Genomic DNA, 17,805 nt, shown 5'->3' on the forward strand with positions numbered 1-17,805 from the left:
CTTGCCGGCCGCCTCACTTGCTGCCTGCCACTGCTGCCTGCTGCTGATTAGAATAATTAGCTGCCGCTGCCGCTGCTCGCTCATACACTGCTTTGTATCTGGCACGCATTGCGGCACGTTCCCCTGCTCCTATTACCCATCTGCTGCTGCACTCGCTTCCCGTGCCAGCAGTCTGCAGTCAATGCCAATCATTAGGCAGCCTTCTGGTGTAAACAACACAAAAAATGCAACTATTAATAGACCCTGTCGAAGTGTGTTCGTATTGCAGGCGTTGCTGCGTACAATTGTTCTTGTTGCTGCCATTTGAAATATTTATTATGAAGAGTATGAGCCACGGAACAGATTCCACTACGATTCCATATCTGATTTGAGGCCCAAGTCAAAGCAAAGTTCAACCGAGTCTAGCTAAAGTAAAACAAAAACAAATTAAAGTCAAAATCAAAATCAAGGAGCGATTGATAGAGGGGAAAAACAGAAACAGTTCCAATAGGGGTAAGCCATGTGGCCAATTCAAGCGGCGAATGTGAGGGGAAATTTCCCAAGAGAAGAAAGCAAGTCTAGCATCCTTCCCTTTAAGGAGCCCCCTCAAAAGGGAAATTTTCCTCCAAACACAGCGAACTTTGCCGCCGCAACATCATCGCTTTGGTGCCGCGGCGAATTCAATGCCATGGCTACAACACATGCGCACTTTCCAGGCCCCGAGCTTCCAGGACCACTTAAGAGAGAGAGAGGCTTTTTTGAAAGAGAAACCAAAAAACAGACAACAAACAAAAAAGCGGATGGAAGCGACAAAAAGAGGAACAAAGTGAAACAAACTTTTCTTTTTGCCACTGATTTTTTTTTTGTTTTTTGTTTTGTTTGCCCCCCATCTTTCTTTTTTTTTTTTTGTTTTGTTGTTTGTGCAAAATCAGCAAAAACATGAAACGACATAAGTATGTCAAAATGCATGGAGAGATGGCACAACACAGTCACAGTCACAGACATAGACGCAGACAGGGGGAAACACGAGGGCACGTACTTATATAAGGGCCTAGGAGTACTTTTCCCAGCACATACTATATATCTATATACTATACATATATTTATCCGTATGGGAAGGAGTACGAGTACATGTGTCTATGTGTGGCGGAGTATAGTACATTCTAGGGAGCAGCGAAACACGAAGGGCAGAACGAAAATGTGAATGTTTGGCTGAGTTGAGGCTTTCGGTTGCCGCCCAGATGATTTGCCCCAACAATAACAGGAACGGAGAGTGGAGTGTGGGGCAAGTACAAGTAGGGTCTGTCTCCCAAAGGGAGTCTGTAGGGATCTCAGTAGCCTGGTGGTAGCCAAGGCAACGTCAATCACAGGAGCCGAGAAAGCAACAAAAATTTCTGAATGCTGCGATATATGGCCAAAACAAAATCCAACACACACACACACACACACACACACGGAGGGATAGCGAGCGAAAGAGACAACAAATGTGTGCGAAAGAGAGCAAATAGAAGACAAATAAAAATACGGAAATGTGTGGGGCTAGGGTGTGGGTGGGATCTACGAATGTAAGAGTGTGTGGTGCGACTACTACTCGTTTATATATGTGTGTGTGTGTGTGTGTGTGTGTGTGTGTGTGTGTGTGTATATATATTTTATTCAAGCAAAAATCCATATAATTCAATGGATTGGCTCCAACTAAAAGCGGAGACGGGGCAGCAGACGAAGAAAAAGAGGCTATGGGAAGGGGTGGGCGGGGAGAACACAAAATGAACACAACAAAAAGCAAACCGCTGATTATGAGACCAGCTGGTGTGGGTGTGAGGATGGATATAGTACGAGGAGGGGCGACAGGACCTCGACGACGAGGACGACGACGACGATGGCAACGACGACGCGCTGTGTGGCCAGTCAGACATATTAATGACAAAATGATTATGATGACACTAACTGAGGTCTGTCAATCCAGATAGAGTGTACGTCGAGAAACAGAGTGAGAGAGAGAGAGAGAGAGAGATAGAGAGAGAGTGAGTGAGAGATGGACAAGGCGAGGAGATAAGCTAAGAGGGGTGCGTTAGACAGAGGGATGGATGCCATGGCAGACTCTTCCGTGATGTATGTAAAACAAGATTGACAAACAAACCAAATACTTTAAATGATACTTAAAGTTGACACAGCTGTCGAGCGTAGCAGAAGATGAGGGAACTCGCTCAAGTGAAATTAATGACAAAGAAATGGGCAAAAGTGATGTGATAAGAGATAAACGATATAAAATAATACACAAAAGATTGCCATATTGTGGCAAGAAGTCATCAGATTCAGAGAGAAAACTGATTTTAAGTGATTTATTTTACGTTTGAAAATCAGTTGAAGTTTATAAATATTTGTACGAAAGTAAATAACATTAAAACATAACATAAAGATCGGCATATGGTAAAGATTTTACCAAAACAAAAACTAGGCTTAAAAAAGCAAATATATGTAACAAATATAAAATAAAATATAATATAAACATATGTATATACAAATTATATAAATATATATATAATATATATAATATAATAATATAATATATATATTATATAAATATAAAAAATATAAAATAAAATATATAAAAATTATATAAATATAAAAAATATAAAAAGCATATACTAAATTATTTATTGCTTAGCAGTTAGTTAAAATAATAAATTCAGTTCAGCTGATTAACACCAGCAACAGTTTTCTGCAAGTAAATCTGATATTTTTGATGCTGAGAGGTGCCATTAACATCCCAGCTGACATCGATACTTGTGGCTTCTTGTCAAATTATTATGGCTGGTCTGGCTTGGGCTGCGTCGTTGTCACCTGCCTGGAAAACACTTTCCATTTTTTAAACGCTTTTCGGTTTTGCTTTAGCTGCGCTCTGCTCCATCGGCTAAAATAAGAAAAAAGGGAAGAAAACCCCCGAAGCCAGATGCCAGAAACAGCTAAGAAAACCCGCGCTAACCGCGCCACCTCATGGAAACTACCTTCTACCCGCTCAGATCGCAGTTCCCCAATCCATGTTGCCCCCACCCCACCTTCCCCCTGCCACCATCGACAATGGCAAGACCAAGACCAAGCGCCCCCGTTAATTAGATTTTGCGGTTTTTGTGTTGTGCAAACTTCAAAAGCAAAAGCAACACACAGATGATGATGACGCTGCCGGCTTCATACCCATACTACTTTCATAAGCATTCCCTCTATGCCAAGCCCCTCCTTGGCGGTGGCTGCCAAACGCCAAAAAGTATGCTTTAAAATTTTTTGATACAACATAAAATTGGAATTGAAATGGTAGCAGGGAGCGAGAAAAAGATAGAGAAGGAGAAAGAGTTGGAGGTGGAGGTGGAGGTTATTTGGTTGCTGCGCGTCGCAAAACAAAATCGATAAATAAAACTTTTTACAATGCGGCAACACTTTCACGCACTTTGCCCCCTTCCCTTTCCTATGCCACATGCCACATCTCGCCCTCTCGCTCTCTCTTTCTTGTGGTGGCATTGAAAAACCGCCTGAAAGTATGCGCCAACAACAAGTTTTTTACGCAATTAGTGTACAATTTCTTAATTTATACGCTGTCGCCAATTTATCAGAGGCAACACAGGCCAGAGACGTCGACGGGTAGAGGTTGGGTCGAGACCAAAGTGAAATATTATTATGAGTACGTGCTGTGTTCGGGAGCTCTGTGTTTTGCCAGAGCTGGGCGGCAGCCCTTAAGTTTGTCCCGCTTGTCCCCCGAAGGGCTAAAAGGGTTGCTGTTTGCTGTTGCTGCTTCCTGGCCTCTATTTTCCGAGCTTAACATATGCTACTTTGACATAGTTCTGTGGGTCGAGCGTTGCTAGTGAAATATGAAATGCTATTTATAACTTAATCAGCCCCGGATGGGTTAGATGCAAAGCAGGGGATGACAAGGACTCATTCCCAGTATCTATCATGCTCACAGCTCCGATGAAAAGATGAACTGGCTGGGGGGATGGATTGGAATTAGTGTTGGGTGTGGGACGGTGACGGCGGACGGGGGACAGGGGACGAGCCTGTGCATGTGGATATATGGCTGTTAATTAAGTTATGATGGCAAGCCACAAACATTGCGATGGCTTCTGGTGGTGAGCCCGGGCTCAAGTTCCTGAGATAGGATAGGATATATATACTTCGTACATACGTAGTAGGCACCGCCGTCAGTTTATGAAATTTTCATTAATTTTCGACCACAAGAGAGTTTCTGCTGATGCTGTTGATGTGCCCTCTCTGACCCTCGGGCTGACAGCAGAACGAAAACTTGACGACACAGCAGGAATAGAGAAGGCAGCGACAGCGACAGCGGCAGCAGCAGCAGCAGTTGTAATGAAATTTTGCGACATGTATGACAGGACATTCAGTTTCGGTTCAGCTCAGCTCTGTTCTGTTCTGTTCCGTTCTGTTCGGTTCGGTTCTGTACCGAACTTTTGACAGGCATTTCGGCAAAGTATTCTGTGACCTTTGTCTCCCCTGCTGATGGATGATGACAAATGTATTCGAACATAAGAAACTTTCTCCTAATTATATGATAATCAAAATCTATCAGCATCGACTCACATTTGGGGTTTTTAATTAGCACCGGAACGGAAAAGTGGGCCATTCCATTCGCAAGATGCGTAATCATCATAACAATGCTCTCTCATATACCCCCGCCCCACATTTACAGTTCATTTTGTGGGCCACAGAAGCTGGAGAAGGGAGCAGAGATCTGGTATCTGGTATCGGGGATCAGGAGCGAAGTCATGGCCAACACATGATGCCTCCTACTTCTGGCATGGCATTTAGCTTTAGCACTGGCATATAATTTAGATTTATCGCTTGATTTTCGCATAAATATCGACCATGTCAAGAGGGTAGGGCTGGGGCCCGTGCCCGGAGGTGGGTCGCGGTAGTCGATGGTCCTCTGCCACTTTTGTGTGCTCGCTGATGCATAAAGAGGCATTGGCTCGCTCTCTCATTCTCTGAGTGCCCGGCTCGGCCTAACGACTTGTTGTCCGTCCCGTATATGTATATGGAAGATGTAAAATCCAAATGACATTGAGCGAGTGTACATATATGTGTGTGGCAGTGTGGCAGTGTGTGTCGGGGGGCATGAAAGTGTCAGATAATGTCGTACTGCATAAAGCCAAAGTAAATGGCAGAAAAAATCATTGGTGATTTTACGTTTTATTGATTTCAGTGCCACTTCAGGAGTCCGCTAATGCTCGCAGGCAGATTTTTTTCACGCATAACAGCGTTCATGCACGGTCCTGAAATATCCTCGGATAACAGATCCCCAGTTAAATATGCTTTAAGGACCGTTCATAGCCGGTTAATAACCGTTTCAATGCATATTTTGTAGCGTTAAAAAACCGTTAAGAAACTTGGATTACCGCTGGCGTATTCCATCAAAACCTGCTGCCTCTGCTTGTACAATTGATTTCGTATCATCGTCGTCGCCATCTTGACACTGATTATGTGCCTTAACACATCAGTGCCTCCTGGCATATTCCGCCTGCCTAGAAAAATGCCTAAAAAAGAAAGAAAGAAAAAATATCAACAGACCATTTAGCGCTAAATACACAACAAGCCTGGACGACGACGTCCCGTCCCCATCGGAGAGTTTAAGCTTCCCAGAGGAGTGGCAAGGAGAGGGGGCTGGGCGTCCACTGTTGGTGTCCAAAAAATTAACGCAAAATCAAAGTAAAAATGCGATAAATTGGCGACGACAAGCGCAACAAACCGCCTGGCGATGATGGCAACGTTGTTCCGCGCTCGAAATGAGCGAGAATCGGTCGAGCATATCAAATTGAAAAACTCCAAGACAACGCACGGGGATGGTGATGCTGGCATGATGAAGGGGGGAGGATGCTCTGCTTCCGACTTCTCTTATGGGGGGAGATAGAACGAGAGAGAGAGAGCAAGCGGGAGATTGTGGCGCGTGATACTTTTGCGTATCCTAGTGACACACAAACACATCGAAAGAGAGATAGAAACAGACACCCCACCCACCCAGCCACGCACAAAGAACCGAAAGCAAAAAGCGCGTAGCAAAAATATCAGGCGAAAAAAAAAGAAATAACAGCTACAATAATAACGCTTGAGCGGAGTGGCATGTCATGGCATTCGGGGGTAGAGCAGGGTAGTGGTCCAGATGGACAGGCAACGGAGTAGACGACATTCATTGCTGCTTTGGCAGGTTGTTAGGTTTCAGACCCTGTCAAGGGCGCAGATTGTTAGCAGCTTGAATGAAGGACTGACTGACTGACTGAACGCAACTGAACTGGACTGAATTGAGCTGACTATTGATGTATTTTGGCGTATTAGCTGGCAGATTAACAGCCCTACTAGGCATTAAATTGGCGTCTTTCTACTTGTAACCGATACCAAACCCGGCTCAGAAAAACAAACCTTTATAAAATGATAATTAAACTTCATACTTCACTTAATTATTAATTATTAATATTTATTATTTTTATATTGTTGATGCACTAATCACAATCGTTGGGAAAAACCTTCTTTAGAGACACCAATCACAGCATCGCGAATTATCACCAAATTGCTGGGAATTCTATCACCCACTGTGTGAACGCATCGCTAACACTAATCCCAATTGAAACAACCTTTCCCGCTGTTATCCATTGTGACTTGCAGCCCAAAACTGTGTCTCAACTATGAGGGAAGCGCCGCAAAGAAAAAAAAAAAACAACCCGGAAACCGGAAAAATAAATAAAAAATCAAACAATCCCAAGCCGCGCCCCAAAAACTTGGCTCACATCACATTCGATGCCTCGCAGATGTTTTTCTTGTTGCTGTTTTTGTTTTGTTGCCGGCTTTAAGCCACGCACAAAAACGTTACCCTCCACCCACCTACCTACCCACCCACTCTGTTGTTGTAGTTCGGGCAAAAATTGTTGCGTTTCGCATATTAATTTCTTCCTGTCTTCATCATCAACATCTCAGCATCAGGCATCAGGCATCAACATCATAATGATGTATTTTGAAAATATTTTGGTGAATGGAGTGAAAGAGAGTTCACTGTCTCTCTCTTAGGGCTCTCTTTAGTCCGTTCGGTTCTCTCTTAGCTGCTCTTATTGGCGTAGCCTTCCAGCCACGTTTTGTGTGTTTTTGCTTTTTGGCAGCGCAATAAAAACAGCAAAAGAAATGCGAAAAAGAATGAAAAACTGTTACCCAGCCGTAATTATATATATTGTGAGTCATGTGTTTCATAAATACGAGCATTCAAGCGATGCGATGATGAGCAGCGCTTTTCCAGTCAAAACAGAAACAGAAAACAGAAAATGCAAAAACAAAGTGAATCGCGGGGAAAACGCACATGTTTTCAGTTGTACGCTCTCCTCTCTCTCTCTCTCTCTCTGTCTTTCTTCTGCCGCCCGCCTCGTCATAACACTCACCCACTCTCCCCCAGCTCTCGCTGCCCCCCCACCCCACCACCCGCTGTAGGCACAGTCCGGCCAGCCAGTAAGCCCGGCACATGGCAGCCACGCGCTCTGCTCTCGCGCTCTCCCACTCAGATGCATTCCGCTCCACTATACAAAACACCTCACATATCTAAGGCGCAAGCTAACCGCTAGCCGTCTCGCTCGCTCTCTCACCACCAGTGCGAGAGAGGGAGTGACAGAGCGAGAGAGAAGGCGCCGCGAGTGAGAGAGCAAAGGCTGCGCGTGCTTCGGCTAGCACGAGTGGGTGGTCGGGTGGAACGGAGGGTCGTCGGTGGGTCGGTTGGGTCGGTTGAGTCGGTTGAGTCGGCTATTTTCCCTTTAGGCCTTGTTGTATTTTCCAGCCTCTGTGTGCCGCTATTCGGTCTCGGTCGTTTTCCTTTTCCCTCGATTCTTGGTTGTGTTTTGTGTTATGCTCTGCAACGGATGGCAGAGAATGCGATTTGTTCTTGAGAAATGCCCTAAGAAAAGGGCTTTATAATGGTTTCTAAGGATATCCATGATAATATAATGATAATAGTTTCCAGCATAACAACTATTCGCAGAGGGACTTTTTCTTATCAGTTACTTATCGGGTGCGGACCCGACGCGACGCCCATCCTTCCACCCAGATCTTGTTCTTAACTTCCGAACTTCCTGCTGCTTGTTTTGGTTCGACATCGAACCGCAGCACACATGTTCGACAACGCTTGTGTGGGTGGCTGCTGTGGGTGGATGGGTGGTGCATTGTATTGTTGTTTACCGCTCCACCCACCTACTCGTTCGTGTTGCCGGCTGTGTGTGTTGGGCTGTTGCGTTCGCTAGTTCGAATTGGTCGGATGTGTTGTAAGTTCGTTGGTGTTCGGTCTTGTTCGCTTCGGTTCGGTTCGGTTCGTGGTTCGTGGTTCGCTTCGGTTCGGTTCGGCTCGTCTTTTGGGGTTCTTCTCGCCTTCGAAAGCGCCGTCCTTCTTCAGTATTTTCCACATTTTCACGTACAGTTCAATCGTGAGGTTCAGCCTAGTGAGTTCTGTGTAGTTAAGTCGGAATATTTCGTATAGTTCTCGTCGACTGTCGTGTGACATTTGTTCTTCGATTCCGAAACGCTGCATTGAAACACAAAAAAATAATACAAATTAGAATATTCAACCAAAACCAAGGAAACGAAAAAATCCAATTAAAATTTTAACAACATAATAATTCGCTTCAAAATATATTGCAAATATATCAACAAATTTAATCAAATCAAATTCACCAAAAACAAAAAAACCAAAATCGAAAACAAAGTCTACAAATTCGCTTACTCAAAAACCCCCCAAAAAAAAAACACAAAACAACCAAAAACCGAATAAAATATATAACTGTTAAATCTGTAAGCAAGGGCAATTACCACTAAGATCATCCTCCGTTCACGCTTAAAAGTATTTCTCATAGCTCACAGCACACACATAAAGCAGTTCCCGTATCATCCCAAACCGATTTCAGAATTCTTTTCAGTTTCTGTTCCAACTCTCAACAGCGCCTCATCGACATTAGCTCTCAAAATAGATCGACTGCCATGATAAACAAAACCCCAAAATAATTCCAAATAATTGGTAAACAAAAAAGGCCCAAATAGAACTGAAAAAAAAGAGCAGAACTCAGGCTGCTGATCAGGTTGTTTTGCTCTCTGTGCGATGGGGGCTTACTTAAAAAAAAAAAAAAAAACACACACACACACCTTTTCCTCTCTGTTATTTTTTGTGTCTTCTATTTTTTCCAATTTGCCTACATAAACAAACAAACGGAAAATTGTTTCACGCTCGCAGCACACGAAAACATTTTCAATTAAAATTTTGGCCCAAAAAGCAAACCAAACCCAGAGTAGAGAAAATGCTTCTCACATTGAATTTGAATATTTTGAGCATTCCATAATTTCATATTCATTTCCATGGCATTCCTCCGCCGATTCTCCAGCACTCGACAGACCCGAGAGGCCCATTGAAACCATTTTTGCCAAAATAAAATCTGTTTTGTTTGCCGTAGTTTTTGGATTTGAAGTGCGTTTGCCTGGGCGTTCTCCCAATACAAAGATGTACACAAATATGCACATAGTCTATATTTTCGATAGAATTTATACGAGTATGGCCATGTTAATTGAACATGCATTTCTCTTAATGATTTTTGGCCAGCAGAGCATGATTTTTGGCTCTATGGGCTGGGACTTTGGCCTGTGCTTTCTGGAAATACTATTGTATGGAGAGTATTTTCGGTTCGTTAAATTATTTTACGGCCGCTTTGATGTGGCCCGATTGGCATACATTAAATTAAATTATTTGCCTGGCCAAAACTGAAAATTTCTGCCTCTCAACGAGTGTTAAAATGGTTCTAAATGGCTTTAACAATGTCTAATAGTTTTCTGTGGGGTAAAAAAATAATGCCCTATTTCAAAGATTTTTTAAGTGAATTTTCTTAGACATATTCTTTCATTTTTGTGCTCGACGACTGCTCATGTGTGTCTCTGGTTTGCTGAAATATTTTGCTGGTAAACGGCTTGAAATAAATTTTTTTTTTGATTAATTTTCAATCTAGTGCTGAAAAATGTTGTCAAATTCCACTCAAAATTCAAAGTGAAGTGCTTGGAAATGTTTTTTGTTCAAAGTGCACTAAAATGTAGACTCAAAAATTGTTTTAAATGATTTTTGTAGAGTTTCAATATTAGGGAATGTTTCATAAATCATTTTCCCAAGAATAAATCCATGCATTGAATAAAAACAATAAATAATTTGCTTTGCCAAAAACAATAAACATCAAAAAACATTTGAACCAAAAATTGTGCAGTGCTACAGATTTTATTTATTTCCTCCGCCTTCAGCACCGGCCTATGCCACACCTCATTTCCAAGCAATTAAACACGAAACGCTTATCTAAATATGTATCCGAAAAAAATTATTTCAAACCGACAGTACCTGAAAAGCGCTCCAAATTACCCATGCTTACACCAGACACGAAAAATCCATGAAATACAAATTTTAATTCGATTTTAGAAACGAGCAGGAGATCCACTGGGAAGCGAGAGAGAGAGAGGAAGGGCAACATCAGCAGCAGCAGTACTACACGCGTGTGTGTTTAAATACTGGAAAATACAGATAAGATAAATTATTATAGACACTCACGAGTACATTTAGAGCAGACCAAAGGCAGAGATAGACAACCGCAGAGAATCAAATGCACTCAAAGAGCAAATCTATAAAATAAAAGAAACAAAAAAAAAACAAAACAACATCAAAAACAAAGAGAAAAAGTGCAAAAAAAAAAGAAACAAAAATTAAAAAAAAAGTGTTACCCAAAACAAACTTGAAAAAAAAAAAAATAAAAAAAAAAAGAGAAAAACCGTACACATAACGGTGCAGACAACAGAACATACCCAGTGAAAATTCTGAAAAGCGTTGAACATTTTTTCTCGCAAAGGCGCCACGTCCAAAAGCAAATCGTTCCATATGGTTCATATTATTGAATTGGTCGGCCAGCCGAAGGTTGAGTTTGCTCAACAAGTTACTGTGAGTATCAAATCGAGAGTGGAATGAATTTCCACACCACACCACAGCACAGCAGCGGGGAGAAGTGAAGAGAGGAAGTGCAGGAAACAGGAGAGTGCAGAGTGCTGTGTGGAGTGTGTAGAGTGTGTGGAGCGGTCCCGGAGAGAGGACAAAATGATAATAAATCTTGTTGTCCGTAGAGTCACGTAATGACAACTTAATACAAATACATATGCATACATGACCGCACACACACACACACACACACTAACGCACATTTTATTATGTTGTTGTGAACGCTTTCCCCCGCTCGCTCTCTTCATTTTTCCGCTCTCCACTACCTTTTCCTCTTCCACAAGTTTTTTTTTTTTGGCTTTGCTCAACATATTTTGACAATTAATCATTTGCCAGTGTGTCTGTGTTTTATGCATGTCCTTTATGTATGTGTGCGTGTGTGATATATATTTTTTCTGGTGGGAAATTCAAAATCAGTGTATGTGTGTGTGTGTGTAGGTCAATGTGACTCTCGTTTTGGCCCGTCTGCCTCTCTGGGCCATTAACGCACTGCAATCTTTGAATTGGCCCACATCTGCTGGTGTTTTTGTTATGACTGCTTTGTTCTCCAGGAGCTGAATGAGTTGGTGTTCTTTGTTCTTATCCCGAAAGCAGACTACAGTTTTGGCCAAATATGCACTTTAATCATAATTTATTGGAGATTTTTCGAAGCTTAGCTTCACATTAAAGTGAGCTTGGAATTATTAGGGAGAGACATAAAAAATTCCAAAATTGTCTTCAGAGGAGAAGTCATACCAATTATTTAATTTAACAGAAATATATAGAGGAACTCAAAAGTGTGTAAATTTATCATTTTGAAAGAAAAACAAAACTTTTAAATTTATTTTTACATTTTTTAACCATTTTAAGTGGTCAAATAAACGTTTGAACTAGTATATTTTGAGAAATTGTGAAAGATTTTGTGTGGAAATGTTTTTCCCTTTACCTATTTAAACTCTTAAAGTTCTGAAAAATTCTATAAAACAAATTTCTTAAGTTCTTTGCTAAACATTCGAATTTCCACACTACTCAAAAACTATTTAATTACTGAACCACACTTTTAACAGTCCCCCAATCTCTTATTAGATATTTCTAGATTTCAGGTGACCACTTAACTCCTTTCAAATATTATCTATGCCTTTCTGTTACCCAATAGATTGGAACATTCTACTTTCTAAAGTAAATCATACACCTACCTATTGATTTATCCACTGTATTTTCCCTTTGCCTGTTCTCGCTGCTTTATCCCACTACCTCTTTCTCTTAAAGTTGTCCACCAGCTTTGGGAAATTTACGAAAAACTTAAATTCTAATCGGATTTACATATATTTCTGTTGCGTTACAGTCCGCTCTCTCTCTCTCTGTCTCCCTGCCTTCGTCTCTCTTTGCATCTGTCTGTCTGTTTCACTTTCAGCTGACTGCTTTATCACATGTTGTTGGTGTTGTCCGCTTGTCACCCTCTTTCCTCTTATTCACTCTGTGCTCTACACTTCTTTATTCTTTATTCTCTATTTTCTGATTTTATTACAGAGAAAAGTCTGTTACTTGGGAGGATATTGCGTAAATTTCATTGTGTATTTCACTGTTATGGTGGTGGCTGTCTAGGATCGGGTGCTAGTGCTACTACCATCGTGTGGGGATGGTATGGGGTGGCATAATGTCACAAGAGGTGGGTGGGCGGTCGGTCGGGCGTTTGTGCGTGCGGCGTTAGATGACGTCGCCGGCGTTCTTTGTTGTGCTTTGTGCGTGCGTTCCGAGTCCTGGTGTCCTCGTGTCCTGGCCCTGTTCCTCATCCACCACCCACTTCCTACTTATTCCACTTCTGTCTGTTTTTACATTCATCCTTGACAGGGGATGTTCGCCCCGTCTCTGTTTCTGTCTCTGTCTCTTCTCTGCTCTGCTTATTCCTATAATGAAACATGCGTTCGTTCTCTGTTGCTTTTTCTTATCGAGAAACTCTCTCTCTCTCTCTATCTCCCCCTGGGTTCCTCTCTCCGTGCCTCTGTGTCTCTTTTCTCTATTGTTGTTCAATATTTTTGTGCCACTTGTTTTGAATTTTTTCACATCCCTTTGCTGCTGGCATTACGTGTTGGCTAACTCGCTCGTTAAATGGTTAAGTGGAGCAAAGTCGTTGACACAGTTCTTGGGGTCCTTTCTCCCTTCCATTTTCCGAGCAGTGCGATTGCATTTTGGGCTATGACTCAGACACGAACTTGCTTTTTAAAGTTTTATTTCTCGGTTGCCAGCAAGTGAGTTTTCCATTGTCATTCACAGATAGAGAGCCCAGCCCGGACGCAGGGGTGAGACTTGTCAGTACAATGAATTTAGTGAAGGACACAGAAAAGTTGCCAGCTAAGACATTTCCATGCAAGAAAGTCGTATAATTTGATAGGGGAAATGCTGTTAAATGGAAAATGGCAAAGGGAAACCTTAAAAGTTTTGTAGTGGGGGATATAATGATATCTTAGATGCTGAAAACTTTCTAATTGATTGATTATTAAAGTACAAAAATCCACAGCAAACAATCAAATATTTTACTGGGGTTGTAATGTGTGGAGAGTTCCTGAAAAAGTTGCTTATAGTTTCTGCCATTTGAGTTTATTTATTGAATGCTGAAAGTAACATTGATTATATAGAAATTAAAGTAGGAAAATAACAGTAATTGCTCTCAAATATATTCCAACTTGTATCTTTCTTTCAACATTCGTGTCTGTAAAATACTTAGCCCCATGCAAACCCCCTCTTAATTGTGGCTCCCATCAATCCTCTTTCATCTTTACCCTTCAAAACCCTCTTCTGCTTCACTCAACGCCATCCCCATCGTCAGCCCCTCGAGTAGGCACTCTCCCGCAGCACTTGGCACAATCATACACTTAATTTTCCACTTCATTTCATAATTTTACCCTTGAAACCAATAATCTTGAACGGTGCCTGGCCACAGCCACATGCCACACAAGGAGAGACCGGAGACCAAAGGAGCCGTGTCTCTGTCTTGTCAGCCGCTGGCATAATTTACCTTTTGACATGCCACTCCTGACTCGCTGCCCACCTGGGGGCGCATTCAACAGCGCCATGGCACTCACAAACACACACACTCACATAGTGAGTGCTATTAAATTACATGCCACTGCAAATTACTTGGGAAAACAAAGCGGTAGAAACAAAAAAGAAAACAAAGAGCCAGCGCCTTGACGTATGCAACAATAATAATAACGGGTTGTGGTCGCCTTTTCCTTGACTTTTGCTTGCCTTCCCCGCCATTGTTATGCTTGGACTTGGGTTTTGTAAGCCGTCAAGCATTTACATACCATTAGGAAGGGGATCTTGGATGGGGGAAATTGGATGGCGAAGCGTATAAATATTGAAAAGCGCCAACGCCTTTTGTTGGCTTGCCTGGTAATTGCCTAAGTCGGCAAATTGCTCGGCCTAATCAACATAAATACTGCCCAAGGAGTGGGTAAAGCAATGGAGGTGGAAAGTTGTTTGCCAATGGGAATTATCGTAGTGGGCGGGTAAGCAAAACGAAGTAGTGGAAACTTAACATTTTAAACCATAAATTGAGCAGCCAAAAATACATTTTTTTGTAGTCATGTTTCGATTTTTGATATATTGAAGAAAAATTTATATATTAAAGATATATTGAATTCGTAATATTGTTTTTTTTAGGAGTTTTTGTATTCGAATTATTTGATAGAAGATAAACAAAATTCAAGGAATTGCAATTAAAAAATCCAGGGGGTGCTTAAGCCCCTTTAGAAAATGAAATAATTCTTGCAATACTTCGCTTCCCTATTGAAAAACGTCGTGCGATTTTTTTTCCAATCAATTCGATTAATTGCCCAAAAGAAAATTGAATGACTCATTTCGTTGGTTCTAATGAGAGGAGGAGAGCCTTTCTGGAACCCAATAAAGCTATGCTCGACTGCAGTAATTTGCGTTTTTATGATGTATGCTAAAAGCCACGCGACTGGCTCTGCGCCTTGGCGTCTCTTGATTATTATAGGTGACAGTTTTATAGCTTTGTTAACAGGGAACACAGGCCGACTGCACCCTCCCCTGAAGCACAGCCACAGCCTCGCCCACATTCTCTTTTGCATTCTTTTGTTGTGCTTGGCATGTTTAGCGCTGATTATGCTTTGTGCCAGCAACAGCAGCAAAAACTCACCCTCACCCCCTGAAAGGCAGAAAGAGAGACAGAGAGAGAGAGAGAAAATGAGTGAAAAAGGAAAACTTATCGCTACAGGGCAGAGCGGGCAACACGGTTGAGGGTGCGGGTCTGTTCGGGGCATTGGAATTACTTGCGTGATTAACGCACACCCCAGAGCGTATCCCTGGCCCATGGTGCCCATGGTGCCCACGGTGCCCCCTGCTCTCTGGGGTCTTATCTATGGCTGCCCGCCTTAATTGTGGGTCTTCCATCTGACTATCGATCCATTTGCGATTCCATTCAATTCGATCATCGTAATGAGGCAACTTCAAAAGCTGCACAGCTCATTAGGTTTCCCTATATACATATGTATATTGTGCTCGCACTTGTATATACTCGCATTTATATTAGTTATACATTTTCCGACTCATCTCCGATTTCCTTCACTTCACTTCTCATCTGCTTTCGATTCGCTTTTCCTTTGGCTTCTGCACGTTTTCCTTTCTTTTGTTTATGGCTTCTCAAAATAGCTGAATCGAAATGTAAACAAAAGCGCAAAAAAACACCAAAAAGCAAAGAAAAACCGAAAGAAAATCTCACAGTTCATAGCGGCAGCTGCGTGCGTCATGTGAACACATTTTCCAGATGCTTGCCTTTTCCTCTCTTTCTCTCTTTTGCTCTCTCTGTATATTTCTCTGTTGCTGTGGCAGGAGTGGGATGGGTGGTGGCACCATCATCCGTATACATTTATGCATAATTTGTTTAATGTATTTCGCCAAAAGTGCAAAACCGCATGAAAGAGGCCTTTGGCTTGGGCCTTTGCTCTCTTTCGATTGGGAAAGACTATATTTTGTATATCGGATTATTATAGTTTATGTGGCGCAACAGAATGTTCTTTTCCCATATTTCTAAATTTTAAATTTCCTTCACCACTAATTATTTCCTGCCATTGTGGTTTCCTCTTATACTTCCACTCTCATAGCTACTTGAACTCAACTTATCCTTCCTATTGTTGTTTCCACTTGGTCAATAAATCAACAAACACTCACACACAAAAAATAGAGAGAGGAAAACCCACTCGGAGAGAGGAAAAACCATTCAGTTAGAGCGGGAGACGGGGCACAATGTTAACATTATGCCAAGGAAAACTCGGCAAACAAAACCGCTAATTGTCGATAAACAACCAATAAAATACAAATTTCCCAAAAACATTTATCAAAAATAATATAAATAATAACAATAACCACACGCACACGTACACACACACACACACACATACACAGGAACACTCACAGACACTCGAGGGCGATAAATAAAAATGGCAAAAGGAAACTCGGAACGGTCTTCGACGGGCAAACACAGAAGAAAAACCTGTCGGAGATGGGGCTGGGCATGGGGACGGGGACGGAGACAGAGACGGAGAGAGAAGAAATGTATGGAAAATAGTGTTTGACAGCTCATAAAAAATAATGTCGCATTCATTAAGGGGTGCCGCCGGCAGGGGTGGAAAACCTGTAAGGGAGTGTTGTGGCAAGGAAGTTGCCAAAAGCGAATTTCATTTTATTTACGACAGGAAGCGGCCCCGAACAGCAACAGCCACTTGAAACGCACGCATGCAATGTTCCAGCAGCGGGTGGAGGGGATGACATGTTGCAGGGGGGAATCCTAACGAGATACCACAATGGGTGAGTGGTGCCAGTGGAGAGACAGGCCCAAGTCAATGGGAACACTAAATGAGACATCGAATCATATGGAAAATGCGAAAAGAACTTGAAGGTTAAGTAAAGCATAAGGAACTTGCAATACCCTTACTTGAAGGTTAAGTAAAGCATAAAGAACCTGCAACACCCTTACTCTTACCCTCCTTCAGTTGGAGTACATCCCTCTCTGCCATGCTACTCGCTATGCTATGAACAAGCAGCGCTCCCAAATGACATTGACAATGTCAGGGGACTTTAGTAATGAGCAAATGATTGAATGACACACTGACAGAATGACAGTGTCCCTCTGGCCGGGGGCTGGGCAGGTGTTTTATGGTTGGTTGTTGCCGCTGTCGTTGTTCCTGCTTTATCGTATACTCGTGTACCTGTACTCTGCTGCGTTTGCTAGAGGTTTGCGTGCTGAAACTTTTGAAAGTTGTTCGGCTAAACAGCACGAGGGGGCGCAGCACGGGGTGCGGCGGGGGGTTTGTTTGTTGGTTGGTTGAAACATGCAAATGTTACAAGGTGTTATGCTTTATGTACATTTAATTGAGACTTATTAGGTAGTGAAGTGAACACTAGTTAAATGTGCTTGTTGTTTATGGGGCTTGTTGATAGTGTCGTTAGCGGCTGAATGGATGCGGCTGTTGGTGCGGGTGCCTGCGTGCCTGGGTGCTGGAGGGGTGGCCCCGTCGAATCGATGGCTTGAAGAACTGTCAACTTTTGTTGACAAATCCTCTAACCTAATCAACCCCATCCATGCATCTATCTCGATATTCCCTTTCCCGAACTTCAGCGAAACGAAAACTGCGCAGCCAAAGTGCATATCTTATTGAGGAATTGTAACCGACAGCAGGAAAAAAGAAGGAACAAAACAACTCAGAAATGTATCGGGAAGCTGTAACCTCCAGAGCACCCACAGCCACTCCGCCAACCCCACCCCCCTTCGGGTACATTAG

At 42.3% G+C, this 17,805-nt stretch overlaps 1 protein-coding gene across 37 annotated transcripts in view; it reads left to right on the forward strand.

Annotated features, from left to right (window-relative positions):
* LOC111072361 (CUGBP Elav-like family member 4) overlaps positions 1 to 17,805 on the forward strand; it is a 285,345-nt gene that overhangs the window by 140,912 nt on the left and 126,628 nt on the right. For 12 of the 37 annotated variants that reach the window (XM_022364167.2, XM_022364169.2, XM_022364175.2 and 9 more), the window contains exons 1-2: positions 8,692 to 8,799; positions 10,454 to 10,966. The exons of 13 other annotated variants lie outside the window; for them this stretch is intronic. In XM_022364167.2, coding sequence (XP_022219859.1) covers positions 10,907 to 10,966 — 60 coding nt within the window. In that variant the 5' untranslated portion in view covers positions 8,692 to 8,799; positions 10,454 to 10,906. Of the gene's footprint in view, positions 1 to 8,360; positions 8,451 to 8,691; positions 8,800 to 10,453; positions 10,967 to 17,805 lie in introns of those variants that run through there. 12 more of the 37 variants (XM_022364182.2, XM_022364193.2, XM_022364172.2 and 9 more) reach the window with 2 other exon arrangements.

Source organism: Drosophila obscura, unplaced genomic scaffold, assembly GCF_018151105.1.
Source record: "Drosophila obscura isolate BZ-5 IFL unplaced genomic scaffold, ASM1815110v1 contig_1, whole genome shotgun sequence".
Taxonomy (NCBI): Eukaryota; Metazoa; Arthropoda; class Insecta; order Diptera; family Drosophilidae; genus Drosophila; species Drosophila obscura.